At 44.9% G+C, this 22,067-nt stretch overlaps 1 protein-coding gene across 1 annotated transcript; it reads left to right on the forward strand.

The window, feature by feature from the left end:
• The first annotated feature begins 8,040 nt into the window (after positions 1–8,040).
• Positions 8,041–21,607, forward strand: LOC127672652 (zinc finger protein 59-like). Its single transcript, XM_052167960.1, is given in 7 exon segments — positions 8,041–8,231; positions 9,022–9,181; positions 12,551–12,603; positions 13,409–13,535; positions 15,657–15,755; positions 18,071–19,483; positions 19,486–21,607. Coding segments are annotated over 5 exon segments (1,920 nt in total). The 5' UTR covers positions 8,041–8,231; positions 9,022–9,181; positions 12,551–12,570; the 3' UTR covers positions 19,734–21,607.
• Positions 21,608–22,067: the final 460 nt, after the last annotated feature.

The following is a 22,067-nucleotide window of genomic DNA, read 5'->3' on the forward strand; positions in this document are numbered from 1 at the left end:
CCCACATTGCTCTGAGGCAACCCCTGAGAGGTCATTCAACCCCCAAAGGAGTTGTGACAGGTAGAGAACCACTGCTTTTGACTGTTATTTACCCATTCCCTCCAAACTAGAATATAGAGTTGTCAGGGAGTGCAGACTGATTATAATGGCCTCCACCATCTCCTACACATGGTGAATATTTGGGTGTTGTTTCAAAACTTAGTATTGTGTTTCAAAGAACAAATGGGATCCTCCAATAAAGAGAAGGGGCTGGGCTGATGGCCAGGGTTAGGAGCGCTTGCTGTTCTTCCACAGGACCTAGGTTCGATTTTCAGCACCCACAGGATAGCTCGCAGGGGATCTGATGCCCCTAGCCCCTGGTTCACTGGGCATGCATGTAGACTAAAAATAGATTTCATAAAAGCAAATACCAGGAAAAACAGCTGGAGAATATCAGGTCCTTGAAGGGCGGGGGTGATGTCTCCACAGTTGGCAAGATAACAGAAAAGACACCCACATCCCCACCTCAGACCCCGTACGTGAGTCAGCGTAAGGGGTAAACTACAGGACAAAGGGTGAGGTAGAACTGAGACCACTGTGGGGTCAGTAAGTTGAGACTGCTGGTCTTCCTGTGGGGTAGCTCTCTCCAGCTTCTTCAATCCTTCCCGTTTTAACCATGGGGCCCCCAGACATCAGTCAGCTGCTGGTAGGGCCTCTCAGGACAGCCATGCCAGGCTCCCATCTGTAAGCACATCATGGCATCAGTAGGAGTGTCTGGCCTTGGTGCCCTCGCATGAGATGGATCCCAAGTTGGGCCTGTCTTTGGACCACTTTTCCTTCAGTCTTGTCTCCATTTTTGTCCTAGTTCTTTTAGACAAGAACGGTTCGGGGTCAGAAAAATTGACTATGGGTTGGTAACCCTGCCCCTCTACTTGAGGCCCTATCTACTGGAGGTGCTCTTTGAGTTTTCTCTCCCCAATGTTGGGGTCACCCCTGTTGAGTCTCATACCTCCAGGTCTCTGGTGCTTTCTAGCGAGTCCACACCTTCCCCCAGGATGCTTATCTCCAGTCATTCTCTTGGCCCTCTGCTCTTCTCTCCCATCCCTGCCCCCATACCTGATCCTGCTCCCCCTTTCCCCTCCTCCGGTCTCCCACCCAGGTCCCTCTCTCCCTCCGTTCTTTCCTTCCCCCTTCTAAGTGAAACATTCTCACTTGGGTCTTCCTACTTGTTACGCTTCTTATAGTCTCTAGGTTGTGTCCTAGGGTATTCTGTACTTTTTGGCTAATAGCCACTAATCAGTGAGGACATGCCATGCATGGCATTTTGGGTCTGAGTTACCTCACCCAGGATGATATTTCCTAGTTCCATCCATTTGTCTGCAAAATTCATGATGCCCTTGTTCTAAATAGCTCAGTAGTATTCCATTGTGTAAATGAACCTTGAGGGACATCTGGGTTGTATCCAGCTTCTGGCTATTACAGATTTTTTTTTTTAGGTTTTTCGAGACAGGGTTTCTCTGTATAGCCCTGGCTGTCCTGGAACTCACTCTGTAGACCAGGCTGGCCTCAAACTCAAGAAATCCGCCTGCCTCTGCCTCCCAAGTGCTGGGATTAAAGGTGTGCGCCACCACCACCCAGCTAGTTCTGGCTATTACAAATAAGGCTGCTATGAACGTGGTAGAGCCTGTGTCCTTGTGGTATGGTGAGGCATCTTTTGGATATATGCCCAAGAGTGGTATAGCTGGGACTTCGGGTAGAACTGTTTCCAATTTTCTGAGGAACTGCCAGATTCATTTTCAGAATGGTTGTATCAGCTTTCAATCCCAGCAGCAATGGAGCAGTGTTCCTCTTTCTCCACATCTTTGCCAGCTTGTGCTGTCACTTGAGTTTTTGATCTTAGCCATTCTGATTGGTGTAAGGGGGAATCTCAGGGTCATCTTGATGTGCATTTCCCTGATGATTAAGAATGTTGCACATTTGTTTAAGTGCTTCTCAGCCATTTAAGATTCCTCTGTTGAGAATTCTGTCTAGTTCTGTACCCCATTTTTAATTGGGTTATTTGGTTTTTTAGAGTCTAACTTTTTGGGTTCTTTGTATATTTTGGATATTAGCTGTCTATCCTATTGACCATGTCCTTTGCTTTACAGAGGCTTTTCAGTTTCAGGAGGTCTCATTTGTCAAATTTTGATCTTAGAGCCAGCCTGAGCCATTGGCGTTCTGTTCAGGAAAATTTCTCCTGTGCCAATGAGGTCAAGGCTCCTTCCCAGTTTCTCTTCTGTTAGATTCAGTGTGTCTGGTTTTATGTTGAGGTCCTTGATCCACTTGGACTTGAGCTTTGTGCAATGAGATAATAATGGATCTATTTTCATTCTCCCAGTCAGTTAGACCAGCACCGTTTATTGAAGACACTTTCTCTCTTTTTTTTTTTTCACTGTATGTTTTTGGCTTCTTTGTCAAATTTGAACAATAATGCCAATTCTGCTGCTGAAGAACTCTTCAGTGTCGGGTGACTGATGGCACTGACCTGGGAATGTAAAGTATCCATATCAATAGCAAGTTGTGAATTGTTCCACACACCATGCAGATGGGAACATTGTTTCTGTTCCCAGGACATTTCTGACCCATTGTAGGGCAGAGGAGTGACACATCCATTTATAACTGGCATGGCATAAGGTAGTTAAACTTGTTTTAGTATCTTGAACTTCATTTCCTATGTACAGAATGGCTTCCTCTGAAGCACTGACTCTATCCGTCAAACCTCTATCGATCCTATCCTGAATGATCAGTGATAAGGAAATAGGTTTCTGTCAAGGAATTTAAAGGATTAGCAGTTGGACCAGAGGGGCTGCAAAAGCTGAAACTGAAACTAAGATGGCAAGTAAGGCTGAAATGCCTAAGAGGAGTTAGGCTATAAATCTCTTAGGCTATTAAAGAGAATTAACTCTCTGTATCAGTGCTAACATAGCAGGAGCAGTACACCAAAGCTGTGAGCCATAATTGGTAACAAAATATAAGGTAGCTAGCTAGTATACAATGAGAAAAAGAGGACATCAGATCCTGTTACAGATGGTTGTGAGCCACCACTGGTTGCTGGGAATTGATATCCTCTGGAAGAACAGTCAGTGCTCTTAACCACTGAGCCATCTCTCCAGCCCCCAAAGGCAACTCTTATAAAGGGAAACAATTAGTGGAGCAGGCTTACAGTTTCAGAGATTTAGTCCATTATCATCATAGCGGGAAGCATGGTAGCGTGCAGGAAGACATGATGCTGGAGGAGCCAAGAGTTCTACATCTTGATTTACAGGCAGCAAGGTGGAGACTGGATGTGTTACCCACTTGATGGAACTTTGGCATAGGAGACTTCAAAGTCTACTTTCTCGCAACACACTTCTTCCCTGAAGTCCACACCTCCAAATAGTGCCACTCCCTAAGGCCAAGTATTCAAACTTGTGTCTATGATGGCCACACCTATTTCAACTATCACAGACCCCTTCTTAATTTTTCCCAGTTCAAGGATGCTGAGTTTTCAGACACTTCAATACACTATGAAATTCATGCTTCTTTCATTATGCATAAGCATGTACTTAAACAGAATATTTATTTGTGTGTGTGTGTGTAAATTCCCATTGACCAAACCAGCTCAGTCAGTCAACTGGGTCTCAGATTGAAAAGAAAAAGACAATTAGGCAACGTTTATACCATGACTCCAGGCAGTGCTGAAGCTGATTTAGCTCTCTCCAGTCAGCTTTTATACCATTCTAGGTACTTGTAAAGAATAGTGTCTGTTCTTAGATCAAAGACAAAGTAGTCAAACAAGGCAATAAACAGATCAAACTAGGCAAATAGGAGCTTATCAGGATGACCAAGATAATGCCACACATTCCTGGCCACCAAGCTAACTTTGAGTTTGTATTAGCCCAAATATAAATGTTCGTATCTGAGCCTACTTCTGTGTCCTAGCCCAGTGTCAAATTCTTGCCAAATTTCTAGAACTGGCCCCCAAGGCTCTCTGAATCCCATGTATCCTCCCCATTTTTAATGGGTTTCTTTATGCTCCCTTTTATTTTTACTTTAAATTTGTTATTACTATTGTTGCTATTATTATTTGAAGTTTTTGGAGAGAGAGTTATCTCAGGCTGACCTCAAACTCCTGATTCTCTTGTTTCTTTTTCCTGAGTGCTGACATTACCAGTGGGGATGCACCACCATGTCTGGGCCATTGGTGTAGAGAAGCTAGTGTGTGTGTGTGTGTGTGTGTGTGTGTGTGTGTGTGTGTGTGAGAGAGAGAGAGAGAGAGAGAGAGTCTGTGTGTCTGTGGGCCTGTATATGCTTCCGTGTGCCTCATACCATGTGGGAATCAGAGGACAACTTCCTGCATTGTGCTTTCTCCTCCACCTCCTTCCTTGTAGTCCTCCTCCTCATCCTCCTCGTAGTCCTCCTCCTCCTCCTCCATGTAGTGCCAGGGGTGGAATTTAGGCCATCAGGCTTGGCTGCAAGCACCTTTCTCTGCTGAGCCGTCTCACTGCCCCATTTATATTGCTGTAATACTGGCACAGCTACCTTATGTGTTGCTTTTTAATTTGCTTTCATTTTCCCCATGATTTGCCCACTGAAAAGGAACTTCATAGCAGAGTTGTCTTGTTCTAGGAAAAACAAAAAAATATAGCAAAGTCTTACTACTGTGACCAGGCTGGCCTCGAACTTAGAAACCCGCCTGCCTCTGCCTCCCAAGTGCTGGGATTACTGGTGTGCGCCACCACTCCCAGCTCTCCTTTTTTCTTTTTGATGATAGATGTAAATTGTCTTTGGACAACTGGGCCTCAATGGCCCCCTTTGTCTTTGCCTTTATCCTTGGACTCCTGTTGCCACCTGGTGGCCATCTATGCAACAGCAGCCATCTTGCCAAAAGCAATATACAGATTCAATGCAATCCCCATCAAAATACCAACTCAGTTCTTCATAGACTTAGAAAGAGCAATTCACAAATTCATCTGGAATAACAAAAAACCCAGGATAGCTAAAACTATTCTCAACAGTAAAATAACTTCTGGGATAATCAGTATCCTGGACCTCAAACAATACTACTACAGAGCAACAGTGTTAAAAATTGGTATTGGTACAGTGACAGGCAGGTAGATCAATGGAATAGAATTGAAGACCCAGAAATGAACCCACACACCTATGGTCATTTGATCTTCGACAAAGGAGCACCAAAGAACGTCTGGTGGTGTTCTGGCAGATTTTGCTGCTTCTGGTGACTCAGGCTGGTTGGCAGAGCCTCACAATTTCATTTGGATAAGGCTGCCTGCTGTTAGCCTGGCAGTGGTGATGCACACCTTTAATCCCAGCACTTGCCAGGCAGAGGCTGGTGGGTTTCTGAGTTCAAGGCCAGCCTGGTCTACAGAGTGAGTTCCAGGACAGCCAGTTCTACACCACTGCAAAATCTGCCAGAACACCACCAGACGTTCTTTGGTGCGTTTCTCTCTATAAAGTCACGACAAATGATGATCACTGAAGAAGGCAAGGCATGGCCAACGCTGCAGGGTCATCAGTGCTGACCAGCACTGCCCAATGAGTGTCAAGGCGAACCAATGCCCCGCTGTCCGTTGCATTATATTTATAACGTTTCCAAACGTGTTCTCTCAGGCATCCACAAAACATCACATACACTCTTTCTAGGCAACTTCCAGAAAAACACCATGGGTCTGGTCTCAGCAAAACATCACATGTCTACCTCAGCCAAAACATCCTTCTCAGAAGACAGCTTCCAGAAAAACGTCACATGATACAACTGAGTCTCCAAAGAAATTAGAAATTTCCACTTCATTCACAAGTAGCTTATCTGGGTTTTTCTGGTTCAAAGACATTGTCCAGATCTCCAGTCAGCAGATTTCTTGACTGGTTTTAAAGGATCCCCATACCTGGGTCTCATTCTCACACCTGGAAGACAGTTTGGCCAGAGGCCTCAGTTCTGCCCAGGGAAGCCCTCTCCCTTGCAGTCCAGTGATATGTCTGACTTGCCCAGAGGAAGTAAACCTTCACAAAGTAAGAAGGAAGCTGACTCTACCAATTTTTAATATAAAATGTTTAATTTAAAAATACTGCCTGGGTGGGGGTGTAAGGCCCCCTGATTTCATTTAAGTGTAATTGTCTTGATTTTTATTCTGTCTGTGTTCATAGTTGATGATGCTGTCTAAATCAACTCTGCTCTGCTGCTTTTCTGGATATCTGATATCTTCTATCAGTTATTGAGACTGAAAGCATTTGTATGAGATGCTGGATTTGGCCGTTACTCTTTATTTCTCTATCAGGTTTTTCCCCCCTTCATGTTTTGAAGGTGTGGTATTACACGTATTATTACATGTTTTAGTTTTTAGACAGGTCTTCACCAAATAGTTCTTGGTGGCCTCATGTCATAGACATACACTGGCTGTGCCTCCCTACTGCTGGGATAAAAGGCCCAGCATGTGCTACCACGCCCAGTCAAGTTTTTGTCACTTGAAGATTTGCTCTCTCTGTTATTGCTATCATCACTGGCAATGTTCTTTGTCCTCAGATCTGCCTCAATTTAAAGTTAACTTAAGTCTTTTTTTTTTTTTTTACTATTGTGGGGATGGTCACTTTGAATTAGCTAGAATATTTTAACATATTTTATGTATAGTTAACACTTGGTTGGGTCTGGCTTATCTTCAAATCTAATGTGACACCTATACTTTAGCATTTACATAATATTTTAAAGGATTTATTTATTTATTATATCTAAGTACACTGTAGCTGTCTTCAGACACACCAAATGAGGGTGTCAGATTTCATTATGGATGGTTGTAAGCCACCGTGTGGTTGCTGGGATTTGAACTCAGGACCTTTGGAAGAACAGTCAGTGCTCTTACCTACTGAGCCATCTCTCTAGCCCCGCGTTTACATAATTTATAGTACATTTAATGCAAGTACTTTTATTACTAGGATTGTCTAGTCTCCTCACAATTTCTTTCTTTCTTTCTTTCTTTCTTTCTTTCTTTCTTTCTTTCTTTCTTTCTTTTTTTTTTTTCTTCGAGACAGGGTTTCTCTGTGTAGCCCTGGCTGTCCTGGAACTCACTCTGTAGATCAGGCTGGCCTCGAACTCAGAAATTCGCCTGCCTCTGCCTCCCAGAGTGCTGGGATTATAGGCGTGCACCACCACCTCCCGGCTCACAATTTCTATCATGTTTAGAAAAAGCTCTTTATAAATATGAGAAACAAAGTGGTTTTGAAAGTTTAATAGTGTCATGTTACAATAAATGTGTTTATCCTATAAAAAGGAGGCATACGTTTTTGGTTTTTTTTTTTTTTTTTTTTTTTTAGGCTACTTACGCGTGTTATTCATTCCTCCTCCAACATGAGGTAAATCACTGCCTACTGAACACTGTTCTGGTGATATATACAGATGTAATCGTCACTCAAAATTTCCTGTCTATATAACAGGGTAAATCTCTCTCTCTCTCTTCTCTCTCTCTCTCTCTCTCTCTCTCTCTCTCTCTCTCTCTCTCTCTCTCTCTCTCTCTCTCTCTCTCTCTCTCTCTCTCTGTGTGTGTGTGTGTGTGTGTGTGTGTGTGTTCTGTGTAGCTCTGGCTGCCCTGGAACTCACTCTGTAGACCAGGCTGGCCTCGAACTCAGAAATCCGCTTGCCTCTGCCTCCCAAGTACTGGGATTACAGGCGTGTGCCCGGCCAACCAACCAATTCTTTAGTTCAGAATTGGTCGAACTAAATTCTTTTTTAAGTTCTTTTCAAATTTACCATAGTCCCTGCCAGAGCACAGCGAGGTGGACTCCCACTCAGTGGGACTCAGGCAAAGCGTTCATCCCTCTCTGATCTTACCTCCTACTCTGAATTTTAAAATTTCAGCTCCTCTGTCCACTCCACAGGAGAGAAAATCAGTTAAACACGGAATACAGAACTACGCCTTGATCACAAGAGGCCGCCTCCCCAATAAGCACCGGGAGCCCCGCCCCACCCCGGGGAGCCCCGCCCCATCCCGGGGAGCCCCGCCCCCGTCCTGTCCCCCACCGTGGGAACTCCCACAAACCACTGGGCCCGGTTCCCAGGTGGGCTGGGCTAAGTTGCATGCAGGGATCTCTCGGAAACGCGGGGCTTCTTGAAGGCTCCACTTAGCTCCAGAAGCAGCCAAGGGTCTTTGGCATCCTGGTGTCGTCAATGTGGAAGGTTTGATCTTTCTGGTCCGAAGACATTGCTGGTTGGCTTCGGTCTCCACCGAGTAAGGCGGGAAGCATCGATGTGGGCGCTGGTGTAGGGTGGATGGAGATGTTGGGACGTGTGCGCGCGTGTGCGTCTCTCTGTGTGTACACACCTTGAGCTCTCTGCTTTATCTGTACCACTGTGCTTACTATCATTTTCTCTCAAGGCCACAGGGACTGAAGCAGAGGACCGAGCATCACTAAGGAGAAGTCAGGGGCGGAGTCTGAAGGGAAGCTTTCCCTGAGGTTCAGACTTGAGCTTGGGAGGTGCTTTTTAAGGCCGGAAGTGCCTCCGAGCGTCGCCTAGGAGCTGTTTGTTGGATTCCCTAAGTTTCCCAGAGCCCGAGCCTTGTGAGCCCCTGTGAGTGTTGAGGGAACGGAAGGAAAGTGCTCACTGAGGATGCTCTCGGATATAGTCTGGGATCTCACGCTTGTTCCCCTAGTCCGTCTCCAAAGGAGAGCTGGGGGAGAATGGAAACATTATTGCTACACATCTAATACTCAAGAGTGAGTTTGGTGTTTCAGTTTTGGACGTGAGGTTCTAGTTTTAGAATATGGAATTATCAGTAAATGAAGGAGGAACGTGAAAATTTATACCTTCACCACTGGGCACCGCGTTGTCCCTTCCCTTTCCACTTAATATTCACCTTATCATTTCAATGAACCCTGCCTCCCTTTTCTCTACAGTCACAGCCTTTTCCTAAGATAGGGACCTCCAGAGGTTAGCGTTAGGTTTTTCAAACTCTTGATTTTAAAAATCGATTTCTATTTGGATGGCATCACATAACAGATGGCCTTTGATCTTTACAGGCCCGCCTTTCAAGGCAGAGGAAGAATGTTGGTCATAGATGATCGTTCACTCGTGAGGATTTCGGGAGTGGGGAAGTGATATCCCTACATTTGGCATCTTTGAGAGCTAGTCATTTTCTGAATATGTGTGTGTGGAATGGGTCCTGTTAACCAGATCCAGGTGAGCGATGCCGTGGTTGATCGTGGGGTGTGGCTCTGTGGTATCCTGGTTGGAGTCTCGGTTCTGTCCCCTCTGGCTCTCGTCCTGTCCTGAACCTTAGGATGCCTGTGGTGAATGAAGCCTGTTAGTGTACATTTTAATCTCAGTACTTTAGAGGTAGAAGCAGGAGGATCACTGTGAATTTAGGGTCAGCTTGGCCCACATAACTGGGCTGCACAGTGAGACACTCTTTCAAAAACAAGGAAAAGAAAATGAATGTGCTAATGCAGAGCACATTTTTTTTAACTTTTCAGATAAAATTTTTCATATTGCATATAGCATAATATTTTGAAGTTTTTCCCCTCCCCTAGTCCTAACCAGCATTCGTCTTTTTTTCTTTTCTTTTTTTTTTTTTTTAAGATTTACTGGTGCACATACAGATGCAAAATACTCAGAAATATAAAATAAATACATCTTTTTTTAAGTTTTCATTCACAGAAAAAAAAATTAAAAGTGGAGAATGTAGAGAAAAAACCCATTGTGGAGGGAATGTAAATTACTGCAATTATTGTAGGAAACAATATGGCGGGTTCTCAATTACAACTAGAACTGGTCCGTGATGTAGCAGTCCCACTACGGATTAGTCACACGACGGAAATAAAATCAGTACCTTTCAGAGACAGTTACACTCCTGCTTTCAATCCAGCATTATTTACGTAGCTGTGATGTGCATCCCCACCAAGAAGTGAACAGACAGGGCACATCTGGATTAAGGCTCACGGACACAGTGGAATGCTGACCAACCATTTGCTCCTCTCCTTGTGATTTCAATGGCTATCACTGAGATGCTAATCCTTCATATGTTAATTTATCAATTGGCCATATTGATGTTCTATTTGGGGAAATAGCTTTTTCTGTTGGATGTTAACATGTCAGATGTACAGTTTGCAATTATTTTTTCCTAGAGTCTAGACTATTCCTCTGTTCTGTTGATTGTTTCCTTTGCTGTGTGTGGTAGTTTGAATTTAATCAGCCCCAGAAACCCACAGAGAGTGGCACTATTAGAAGCTGAGGCCTTGTTGGAATAGGGGTCACCTTTCTGGAGGCAGTGTGTCACTGAGGGGGTGGACTTGGAGATCTCCTGGGCTTCTTATGCCTTCTCCAGCACTAGGTCTGCCTGCATGCTGCCGTGCTTTTTACATGATGAAAATGGACCAAACCTCTGAAACTGTAAGCCAGCTCCGATTGTTTTCCTTCTTTAAGAGTTGCTGGGCCTGGCAGTGGTGGTGCACGCCTGTAATCCCAGCTCTCTGGGAGGCAGAGGCAGGCGGATTTCTGAGTTTGAGGCCAGCCTGGTCTATAGAGTGAGTTCCAGGACAGCTGGGGCTACACAGAGAAACCCTGTCTCAAAAAACCAAATCCAAAAAACAAAACAAAACAAAACAAAAAATTTAAAAAAAGAGTTACTGTTATGGTGTCTCTTAACAGCCATAGGAACCCTAATTAACACAGTGGGAAACATTTTTTAGTTTGATGTAAATTCCATTTGCCCATTTGGTTTTGTTACGTATGTTTTTAGAGTAATACCAAAAATATCCGCTGTCATGGAGACTGTATATTTTTCTAGTAGCTTCAGTTTGTAAATTGTAATCTGTTTCGGGTGGACTTGCGCCTGTGGTGCCTCTGAAGGTCCAGTGTCATTGTACTGAACGCTAACATTGAGGTTGACCAGCACCACATAGGCCAGGCTGGCCCGACACTCTGAGCAAGCCCCCTGCCTCTGCCTCCCCGGGGCTGCAGTTGTAGACCCACGCTGCCACATCCAGCAAAACCTCCCGTACTTTATCTCCGGCCTTCAGCCACCAACGTGATGAAGCATAGGCAGTTATAAATGTCATGAGGTCACACTACAACTGTCACAGAAATGTAAAGATGGGGCCTGTGGCGATGGCTCAGTGGGCGCAGTGCCTGCAGGCATGGAGCTGTGCGGTGGCAGATGCCGCAGTGCATGTCTGCAGTGCATGTCTACAGTGCATGTCTGCAGTGAGTGTCTGCAGTCCCAGCCCTCCTATGGCAAGAAGGGGTGGGGACAAGAGAATCCCTGCAGGCTGGCTAGCCTGGTGTACACAGAGGGAAGGAAGGAGAAGGAAAGAAGGAAAATTTGTGTGTGAAGCTTGTGGGGAGACAAAAGTATGACTCCATAAGATTATCAGATGTGCATTGAGAGTGGGAGCGGTGGGGGCGTGGCTGTAATCTCAGCACAGGCAAGGGAGGGAGTGAGGAGCATCAGGAGTTCAGGGCCAGCCTGAGATATAGGAGAGGCTGTCTCTAAAACAGATGAACAATCGCACAGTGGATGGAACGAAGTTTTAGACCTGTTGGCTAGAGCACTGGGTCCCCATCTGGTGACGGCCGCTCCCTGGTGCCACATCTCAGGGAGCTCTGAGGGTGTGTGTGCCACTCAGAGCTTGTGAAGAGAGGGTCAGTGCTGCTGGGTGTGGTACAGAGCATACGACAGTCCTCACACAGCCCGGGACAGGGCAGTTGTGTCAGTGTGCTGAGCCTGAGGACCCAGCTCTAGGACCAAAGACCCAGGACACTCAGAGCGAATTTAGTATTATTATGTTCAAAATCTCCCATGATATGGAAAGAGAATCAGCCCATACTCCCCTCCTGTGATAGCTTCTTTCATATCTAATTATCTTCTTTAAGACTCATGGTTTAATGGGTACAATGTATGCTGTGATCACAGGTCAACAAAGATACCCAGGTATGGTATCAAATTAAACAGCTTTGGCACCTGGTGGCTCCAGTGGGTGTGTACACACACACACACACACACAAACACACACACACACACACACACACACGCTAATTTTGATATGCCTTGACTAGCTCAATGACTGGACATGTCTTAATTTTCCCATGGCTAGCATACATTTCCCTCCAGTATTCCTGGCTTAACACCTCCTGAATGTCTGTTTTATCTTTGCTGCCCCGTTGTCTTCTGGGCAGCACTGCCTTTCCCCACAGCCCCCATGGCTGCTTTCCCTTTGCATTGTTGGATGACTTTTCTTCTGTGACTCTTAATCGGACTGCTGCCCCTCCGAGGCTTGGTGATTCTGTCTCCTTTCCCTCTCTCGGTCCCTTGCCTGCACACTCTAAAAGTCCTGCTCCATCTCCCCACCCAGTCATGGGCTGTACAGCAATTCTTTATTATCAATTGAAGCCAGCTGGGGCCAGGGACCCTCAGGTCTGGAAGCATAGTGGAGGGAGTGAGTGAGTGGGGGTGCTTGAGAAATAAACATAGTCAATGAAATCACAGTGACAGAAGTCAGCCTGGGAACATCAAGTCACCATCCAATGAAAGGCTTTCTTTTTGTCCCCCAGGGGAGGAAGCCTGAAGAAGAATGGCCAGCTCCACTTCTCACCACATGGTCTGTGTAAGGTGACATTTCTCTCTGACCTAGGGTGACTTTCAGGTTAGGTGACTCCTGCCCTCCCTCCCTCCTGAAGCTTCCCAAGGATCCGGGATCCCCAGCCCAGTCTGCCCCTCTGCAGTGAGGGTCTGCAGGTCTGAGCACTTCCTGTCTGTGCCTCCTCCCAGCTGGCACTGGGGTTGTCTTTGAACGCATTCCTCCAGGTGTGCTGTCTGCTTGGTCTGAGCTCAGGGAGGACTGTCCCTGCAGTGGAGGTGTCAGTCCCTCAGGGGAACAGGGGCCTTGGGGGCTTCAGAGCTCTGAGGTGATGGTCTCATTGACTGCACGGGGAAACCTGATTGACCTCTGTGGTGGTGTCAGGCTGATGACCCAGGGAGTTAGGGAAGACCTGAGAAGACTTCTGACCACTTGAAAGGTTTTTTGTTTGTTTTGTCTTTACGAAAAATTAAACCTAATATGTCAGTGATATGGAGTGGTATATAGTTTATAGAAGTTATTCTGATGACAGCAAACATTTATATCATCTGATACCTTAATAAACTCAAGGACCCACAGCGTTCCTTATGTGATTTCCCTGAGCCCGGTGACATTTCTCCTTTGTGGGGTCTACCCTGAGGGATGAGGATGGAGTGGAGAGGCACAGTGACTGGCTCTGGAGGGGGGCACAGCCGTCGTTCATGGGGAGCTCGTGCACTCAGGCGCCTTGAGCATCTCCTTAAGGCTCCCTTCCCACGCTTGAGTCCTTTCCCGTCTGGTTTCCATCTTGGAAGCTTCCCCAGTTTCACTCTAGTTGTGTTTGCTCTTCCAGGGGTCAGTGACACTTAGGGATGTGGCTGTTGAGTTCTCTCAGGAGGAGTGGGCCTGCCTGGATGCTGCTCAGAAGGCCCTATACAGGGACACGATGTTGGAGACCTACAGCAACCTCGTGGCAGTGGGTAAGCCTGTGCCCCGTGGATGGGGATGTGTCCTGTACAGTGTGTGCTTTCCTGACTCTGAATTAGGACAGTGCCATCTTCCCAGTGGTAGCTGAAGCTGGGATGGTGTCCCTGTTGTATTCTGTCACTCAGAAGGCTGAGGCAAGAAGATTTCTGTGCGCTCACGGTCACTCAGATACAAAGTTAGGTTCAGACTAGCTTGGTCTACACATCGAGACCCTTCTTCAAACAAAATAAACCAAACCAAACAAACAAACAACATGAAATAAGTAAGTAAATCAGGAACTAGAATCAGGAACAAGAGCGATAGCTTGGTGGTTGGCATGAGCAGCTGCTCTCGTAGAGGATCCTAAGGTGGCTCACAGCCATGCGTGACTCCAGTTCCCATGGGTGTGAGGCCCACTTCTGACTTTCATGGGCACCCTGCATACATGTGGTGCTCAGTCATGCATGCACACAGATCCTTACATGCACATAGAATAAATTTTAAACAATAAATTTTTAAAAGAGGGAGCTGGGTTTCTTCTTCTTACCATAGGAAGAATGTGAGATCTGCTGGGTTGAAAATAGGACTTCATGAAGCGCCTGCTCGCCCGCCATTGTTGGTCCCCTCAGGGAGCTCTAGACCTTGTCTCAGAGACTAAAGTGGAGGGCAGTCAATGAAGACACTTAGTACTGGTCACTGCCCTATAGACACATGTGTGGATGCATGTGTACTTACACACGTATGCACACATCTGCATGGACACATTCATACACACACTGTACACGTCCAACTACATAAAAGAGCCTTCCTGAATGAATCAGTAGAATGAATTCAAACACAAGTGGACACACGCTGTCTCCTTCCGTGAGCGTTCCCTTTGCCTGCTTTGCAGAGGACGTTGTAGGGCGTGAAGTTTGTCTTCTTCATTGAGCAGATCTGTGAGAGTGAGGTTGGACTGTGAAGAAAGGTAGCACAGGAACAATGACGATGACAGTTGTCATTCTTGGGGATGTAACTCAATGGTAGGACACGTCCCCAGATGCTCAAGACCCTAGTCCCACCCCAGTGTTGCTAAATAAATACATGCATGTTAAAAAATAAGGATTTTGTGTTACTGTAGGTCAGACAGTATCCACGAATATGAATATTGCCCTTAGTCTTAGAGTCAACACTGTCCATCAGATGGTATCAATTCCGTCCAATCCATTATTATCACTTCTCCTCCTTCTCCTTCTTACTGTTATTACTATTATTACTGCTTGTTTTTCCGAGGTCAGGTCTCATGTAGCCCATGAGTTCCATTCGGATTTGCTGTGTAACTGAAGCTGACCTCGAACCTCTCCTCTGCTGCTTACGTGCCTCGAGTGTAGTGATTTCAAGTGTGTGCCGCCATGCCCAGTGTTTAGTTGGGCACGCTGAGCATTTAGTCTTATGGGCCTTGCCTAAATAAATGTCCTCGTTAGTGAGCTCCAGGGATAGGGTTTACACAGACAGTGTAGCCTACGTGTTCCTGTTCTCATTCCTCAGCTATGTTTTCCTCTTCAGTGGCGAGCCCCTGCCTGCATTTAAAGGAGATGACAGCCCTGCTCTGAAAGAGTTGGATTTTATTTTAATCCATGCTGCCTTTTCCTCCTTTTCTGAAGTCTTTCTTCAGCATTATTTTGTCTTTGAGAATTTTCCATCTGTTTCTCCAGGACTTACTGCATCTTGCTCTGCAGCCCAGGTGTCCTGCCTCATTCCCCCACCTGCTGGGCTCATGGGCATGATCCACCATGCCAAACTGTCTAGACCTTTCTAGAAAATAAGTTTGTGTTACAAAGACCTGCACAAGTGGTCTACAGAGTGAGTTCCAGGACAGCCAGGGCTGTAGAGAGAAACCCTGCCTCAAAAAACCAAAAACCAAAAAACCAAAAACCAAACAAACAAAATCTGTAGAAATAGCTCATGGTAGCACACACCTTTAATCCCAGCATTTAGAAGGCAGAGGCAGAAAGATCAAGTAAGTTCAAGGCCAGCTTGTCCTACATACCATGTTCTAGGACATCCTGGGATTATTAGACCGAATCCCAATGAATGAATGAATGAATGAATGAATGAGAGTCTGCACTATGAGCCATCTCTCTCTGTCTTTGAAGTGGGAAGCTGCATTTCCAAGCCCGATCTGATCGTCTTACTGGAGCAGCAGAAAGAGCCCTGGATGGCTGTGAAGGAAGAAACACACAGGCTGAGCCCAGGTGAGTGAGAGTGAGGTGAGCCTGCAGCCCTGTAGCACAGCCTGTGCTCAGAGAGGCTCCACAGAGCTGACCCTGGATGTGGCAAACTTCCCTCAAAGCCCCAGGGCCTGTGGGAAGCAAGCCTGAGCCCTGGAAGGAAGTCACGGTCACAGAGAAGCAGGCAGAGGGGCTTCTGGTCCAGGATCACTTGAAGTTGTTCTTGTTTCCTTCCCTCTACTGGAGCCCGTGCCCGCTCTCTGTATCCTCCAACAGTATTTCATTATTGGTTGTGTGTGCACGTGTGTGCAGGTGTCCTAAGAGGTCATAGAGAGGTCAGTTTCCTGGGGCTGGGGTTATAGGTGGCTGCTGGCCTCTAACCCAGGGCCTCTGTCAGAGCTTTCAGTGTCCTTGACCAGTGACCCAAAGCTAAGACAGTTTCAGCACCAGTGGAAGCTGTAACGCAGAGCTGGGTACCAACTGTCTTAACTCTGTGTCTTCATGGTCACTGTGGTCAGAGTGTGATGGTGTGTCCTCCCTGCAGCCCTGGGGAGGTGGCCAAGGCAGACCCCTTGGGCTCGCTGGTGAGGCAGCCTGGTTTACCTGTGCAGCTCCAGGCAAATGAGAGACCCTGACTCACAAACAACAGACGGACAAGCCAGGGAAGCCGCGTCTGAGCACACACAGCACAGCCTTCTGCCTGGTTTGGCAGGGAGGGAGCTCTGGTGGCTTTTCTTTTTGTCAGCCTGACCACATCTGGAATTAACTAAAACCCAAGCAGCTGGGTACACCAGTGGAAAATTTTTGTTAATAAAATCATCTGAAGTGATGGACCACCTTTGATCCAGATCTTTTTTTTTTTTTTAAGATTTATTTTATGTATATATGAGTACACTGCTGCTGTCTTCAGACACCCCAGAAGAGGGCATCAGACCCCATTGCAGACGGTTATGAGCCACCATGTGATTGTTGGGAATTGAACTCATGACCTCTGGATGAGCAGTCAGTGCTCTTAATGGCTGAACCATCTCTCCAGCTCCTGACCCACATCTTTTGAGGTGGGGAGACCCACCTGACTCCGGGCCACACCTTCTGGTGCAGCCTGTGGAAAGGACGCAAAGAAGGAAGCTGAGCTCTTGTTCTGCTTCCCTCGCTCTCCTGGACGAGGGCTACAGCTTCTGGATATTTGGAGCCACAGTTGGGAAAGAAATTAGATTCAGGGAACTCTCTCTCTCTCTCTCTCTCTCTCTCTCTCTCTCTCTCTCTCTCTCTCTCTCTCTCTCTCTCTCTCTCTCTCCCTCTCCCTCCCTCCCTCCTTCCCTTCTTCCCTCCCATGCTTCTTTCTCTCCTACACAGTGTTATACAGGGTAGGGAAATAAAAGAACCCACAATGAACTTACGAAGGAGCACAGACCTACATGGGCGAAGAACAAAAGTCTGTCTCAGTAGGGACATGAGAGAGAGAGAGAGAGAGAGAGAGAGAGAGAGAGAGAGAGAGAGAGAGAGAAATGGAGAGAGAGGGAGAGAGAACGAGAGAGAGGGAGAGTCAGAGGGAGAGACAGAACGAGAGAGACAGAACGAGAGGGGGGAGAGACGGAATGAGAGAGAGACAGGGAGAGAGAGACAGAACGAGAGAGAACAAGAGAGAGACAGAACGAGAGAGACACACACACACACACACACAGAGAGAGAGAGAGAGAGAGAGAGAGAGAGAGAGAGAGAGGAGGGATTCGGAGAGATGCCATTGGCTGCTGCGACCTCTTCTGCACAGCAGCACTTGGTGACTGAACAGGTGCATGAGCTGCTGCAGCTAGGTCGCGGGAGGGCAGGGCGGCCTGGCACACAGGGCTGATGGCTGACAGTGTGCATTTCAAGTAGTGTGTGAATAAGCACATAGATTTTTTTTAGTCCAGTTAGTTATAACCTCAGTAAGCAGACATATCATCCCACTTCTGACCTGTTTACTATACAGAGTTATTGGCTTCTTTTGAAAAGATTAATTTATTTATTGTATGTAAGTACACTGTTGCTGTCTTCAGACACTCCAGAAGAGGGCGTCAGATCTCATTACAGATGGTTGTGAGCCACCATGTGGTTGCTGGGATTTGAACTCAGGACCTTCAGGAGAGCAGTTAATGCTTTTAACCACTGAGCCACCTCTCCAGCCCAATAGTATTATTGTCTTACATAACCTTTCCTTGTTGCTAATCTCATGGTTACTCTTCTTTAGAGTCTGGCCGTTCATTTAATAGTTTGCTTAATGATGTTATATTACAGGAAAATGTGTGTATGTGTGTTACAGGAAAATAAAGTATTCTTGCTTTCTCTTTTTCTTTCAGATTTGGAAGCAGACTATAATGCTGAAAATATATCACCAGAAAATCATATTTATAATAAAAATTTGCCCAATCAGACCATAAAGCAATTAAATAAAACTTTTGACTTCAAGAGCTCTACATTCAAGGCTCTGCAGAATTGCCAAGAAGGAAATGTTGAACAAAATACTATTAACAAGGCAGAAATGCCTCCTTATTCCTGCCAGACTCTTGCTCACAACATAGAAAAGCCATATGAATGTAAAGCGTGTGGGAAGAGCTTTGGTTGTAGGTCAGCTCTTACTCAGCATCAGAGTATTCATACTGGAGAGAAGCCCTATGAATGTAAGGAGTGTGGGAAGGCCTTCAGACTCCACCAGGTGCTTAGAAGACATCAGATGTGTCACAGTGGTGAGAAACCTTACAAATGTAAGGAATGTAGAAAAACTTTTCATCTTCCTGTACTGCTCAAGTACCATAAAACTGTTCATACAAGCACAAGACCATTTGAATGTGAGCAGTGTGGCAAGTCCTTCAAGCGTGTCTCCCACCTTGTTGAACATAGGATCATTCATGTTGATGTGACACCCTATGAATGTAATCTATGTGGAAAAGCCTTTAAACGTCGCAACAGCCTCATGCAGCATCAGAAAATTCATTCTGGTGAGAGGCCCTTTCAGTGTGAGGACTGTGGGAAGGGCTTCACTGTTCTGACTCAGCTCACTCGGCACCAGAGCATTCACACTGGAGAGAAGTTGTTTGAATGTGAGCAGTGTGGCAAGAAATTCAGAACTGGCTCACAACTAGTTCAGCACCAGAGGATTCATACAGGTGAGAAACCCTTTGAGTGTAATGTATGTGGGAAGGCTTTTAGGCTTCAGGTGTACCTCTCTGAGCATCAGAAAACTCACATGGAAGAGAAACCTTTCAAGTGTAAGCTCTGTGGGTCAGCCTTCGGACGTAAGTACCAACTTAATGAACATCGGAGAACTCATTGTGCTGTGAAACTCTACCAATGCATGGAATGTGGGAAATTCTTTGGTCGCAGGTCAAATTTTACTGAACATCAGAGTATTCACACTGGAAAGAAACCCTTCCAGTGTGAAGAATGTGGGAAGTTCTTTAGACTTAGTACACTTCTCATCCATCATCAGAAGTCTCACAGTGGTGAGAGACCTTATGAGTGCAAAGACTGTGGAAAGGCTTTCCTTCTTCCCAGTGAGCTTAATAACCATAAAATTGTTCATACAAGCAAAAGACCCTTTGAGTGCAAGATGTGTGGGAAGTCCTTCAAGCGTGAATCCACTCTGGTTCAGCATAGGATTAGTCATGGTGGTGTGAGACCGTATGAATGCAGTGAATGTGGCAAAGCCTTTATTCATTGCTCAAACCTATTGCAGCATCGCAAGATTCATTCTGGTGAGAAACCCTTTCGGTGTCGGAATGTGGAAAGGCCTTCGTTGTTCTGGAAAACCTTGTTCGGCACCAGAGCATCCATATTGGAGAGAAATCATTCAAATGTCAGCAGTGTGGGTCAGCCTTCAGACTTAAGTCCCAACTCAGTAAGCATCAGATAATTCATTCTGATGTGAAACTCTTTGACTGTGTGCAATGTGGAAAGGACTTTGTTTGTGGAACAGCCCTTAGAATTCATCAGAGAATCCATACTGGTAAGAATCCCTTTTAATGTAAAGAATGTGGGGGTGCTTTTCAATATCATTACCAATTTCTTGGGCATTTTAGAATTCATACTGGCAAGAACCCTTAATGAATGTAAAGATTGTGGGAAGTACTTTCCTCGTGGTAGAGACCTTAAAATACATCAAAAGATTCACACTGTTGAAATACCTTAATGAGGTTAAAATATGGGAAGACCTTTAGTTGAACATTAAACTTGGTTTGGCATACTAAATTTAATATTAAGAAGCTGGAAAAGATCCTCAGCAGTTCTAAGCTAGTTATATATCATACAATTTCAACTTGTGAGAAAGTCTATCAATATAAGAAAGGCAGGAAAATGTTTAGATTTAGTTCACCTAATTCATATTGATTGAAACCCTTATGAATAAAAAAAATTTTTTTGATAAGTTGGAGCTCAGCCTTCTTCAACATAAAAGATTCCATGGTGGTGTCAAACACTATGAATGCAAGGAATGTGGGAATTTATAGACTTAGCTCTTAAATCTTATTAGAGAGTCCATATAGGTCTGAAACCCTGACACTTGGAAGACTCAGTAAAAGTCTTTATTGGAAATGATGAACATCCATAATTCCCAGGAGTCCTATACAAGTAAGGAAGGTGGACAAGCCATTGTGTGGAAATTTTACTGAATATGAGAGAGCTCATATTGGGAAGAATGTGACTTAAAAGAACGTGGGACCTTTAATCTGCCCGAGGACTTGGTCAATAGCAGGGTATTCATATCTTGTTAATGCAAAGAAACCTTTTATAATGAGAAAGTGGGAAGTTGTTTTTTCAGAGAAGATATTCTCTTAAGAATGCATTTTAATGTCAGAAATATAGAGTAGTGATCATGTTCTTGATTTACCCTCTTCTTATTAGTTGTATAAATATACATTTATACATTTTATTTATACATTTCTCATTTATACATTTATCAATAGTCACCCAGGACAGTCAACTTAGGGAGAGCAGTTACTGGAACTAGGTTTATCTGAGCTGTCTTCATTGTCACCATTAACATCCCGTGGCTCTTGATATTACACAGAATGTTTACTTTGTTTTTGCATACTTTGTTTTTGGGGAGCACAGGAACAACTAAAGTTGTGGCAACAGAGTTATAAGAGATAAAATTATTGAGAGTATTTGGTCAATGCCTATGTTCTATAAAGTAGCTTCTACAGTGTTCTTGCTCTTATTGGCATTAATATAACTTATATGAAAAGCTAATTGTACTTCAGGGAGTTTAGAAAATCCTCATTCACTATTAAATTTAAAATAACTTCATCCTGGAGATATCTAAGAGATGAAAAGGAACATGAAAGGCTTTGAATTGTAAGTCAATTCCTTACGTATATTTGTGGAGGTTTTAAAAAACACAATTATTTTTGAATACGTACTTTCAAAAGGGGTGAAACCCATAAAAGAATTCAAAAGATAAAACTAATGTATGCTCTTGGCCCACATATGAAGATAAACTATATATTTGTGATAGAGCCAGTACATCTATAGGATGTACCATCTCTTATTCTTGCTTAGGCCATTTCAGGCTTGATTAGAATTTGATTGGCCTGATGGAGAATCTTGTGGAAAATTACCCAACTCTGTTCTAGGAACTGGAGGTCAAATTGCCTTTGCTAATTTGTCTTGGCTTCTGTTACATGCCCTTTGTGTTTAAAACTCCCTGTTCAGCTAACTGCTTATCTTGGCTTCTGTTAAACTGCCTGCTCAACCAAAAGCTCTCCCTGCAGCTGCTGAGCAAGATAACAGGATATGGGTTTTCCTCTAAGTGCTTAGAGGTATACTTGGGTTCCAAATACCAGAATGTACTCAGAGCTGACTGGAATAAAGACTGTCAATTGGCTATACACTGTATCTGAGTGGACTTTTCTGGTGGGCTCCCTATAACATACTATCCAAAATAGCCAAACTGAAACTACTTAGAACAATAAATGTGTGGAGTTTTTAGTTTTTTCAAGACAGGGTTTCTCTGTTTAGCCCTGGCTGTCCTAGAACTCACTCTGTAGACCAGGCTGGCCTCGAACTCAGACATCTGCCTGGCTCTGCCTCCCAGAATGCTGGGATTACAGGCGTGCGCCACCACTGCCCGGCATGTGCAAAGTTTTTTAGACACATGGAAAGTTGGAATAATTGGGGACACACTTCTGTATATCACCTAGATTCAAAATTGTTACTTTTCTAGGTCAATCCTATTTTTCTGTATATATGGGTATGTAGGGCTGTACTATTAAAAATATGTTTGAGTTGTATGTGGTAGTACATGACTGAAATCTAGTAATTGTAAAATGGAGGCAGGCAAATGCAGCAGCGGGAACCAGC

This window comes from Apodemus sylvaticus, chromosome 1 (assembly GCF_947179515.1).
Source record: "Apodemus sylvaticus chromosome 1, mApoSyl1.1, whole genome shotgun sequence".
NCBI classification, from domain to species: Eukaryota; Metazoa; Chordata; class Mammalia; order Rodentia; family Muridae; genus Apodemus; species Apodemus sylvaticus.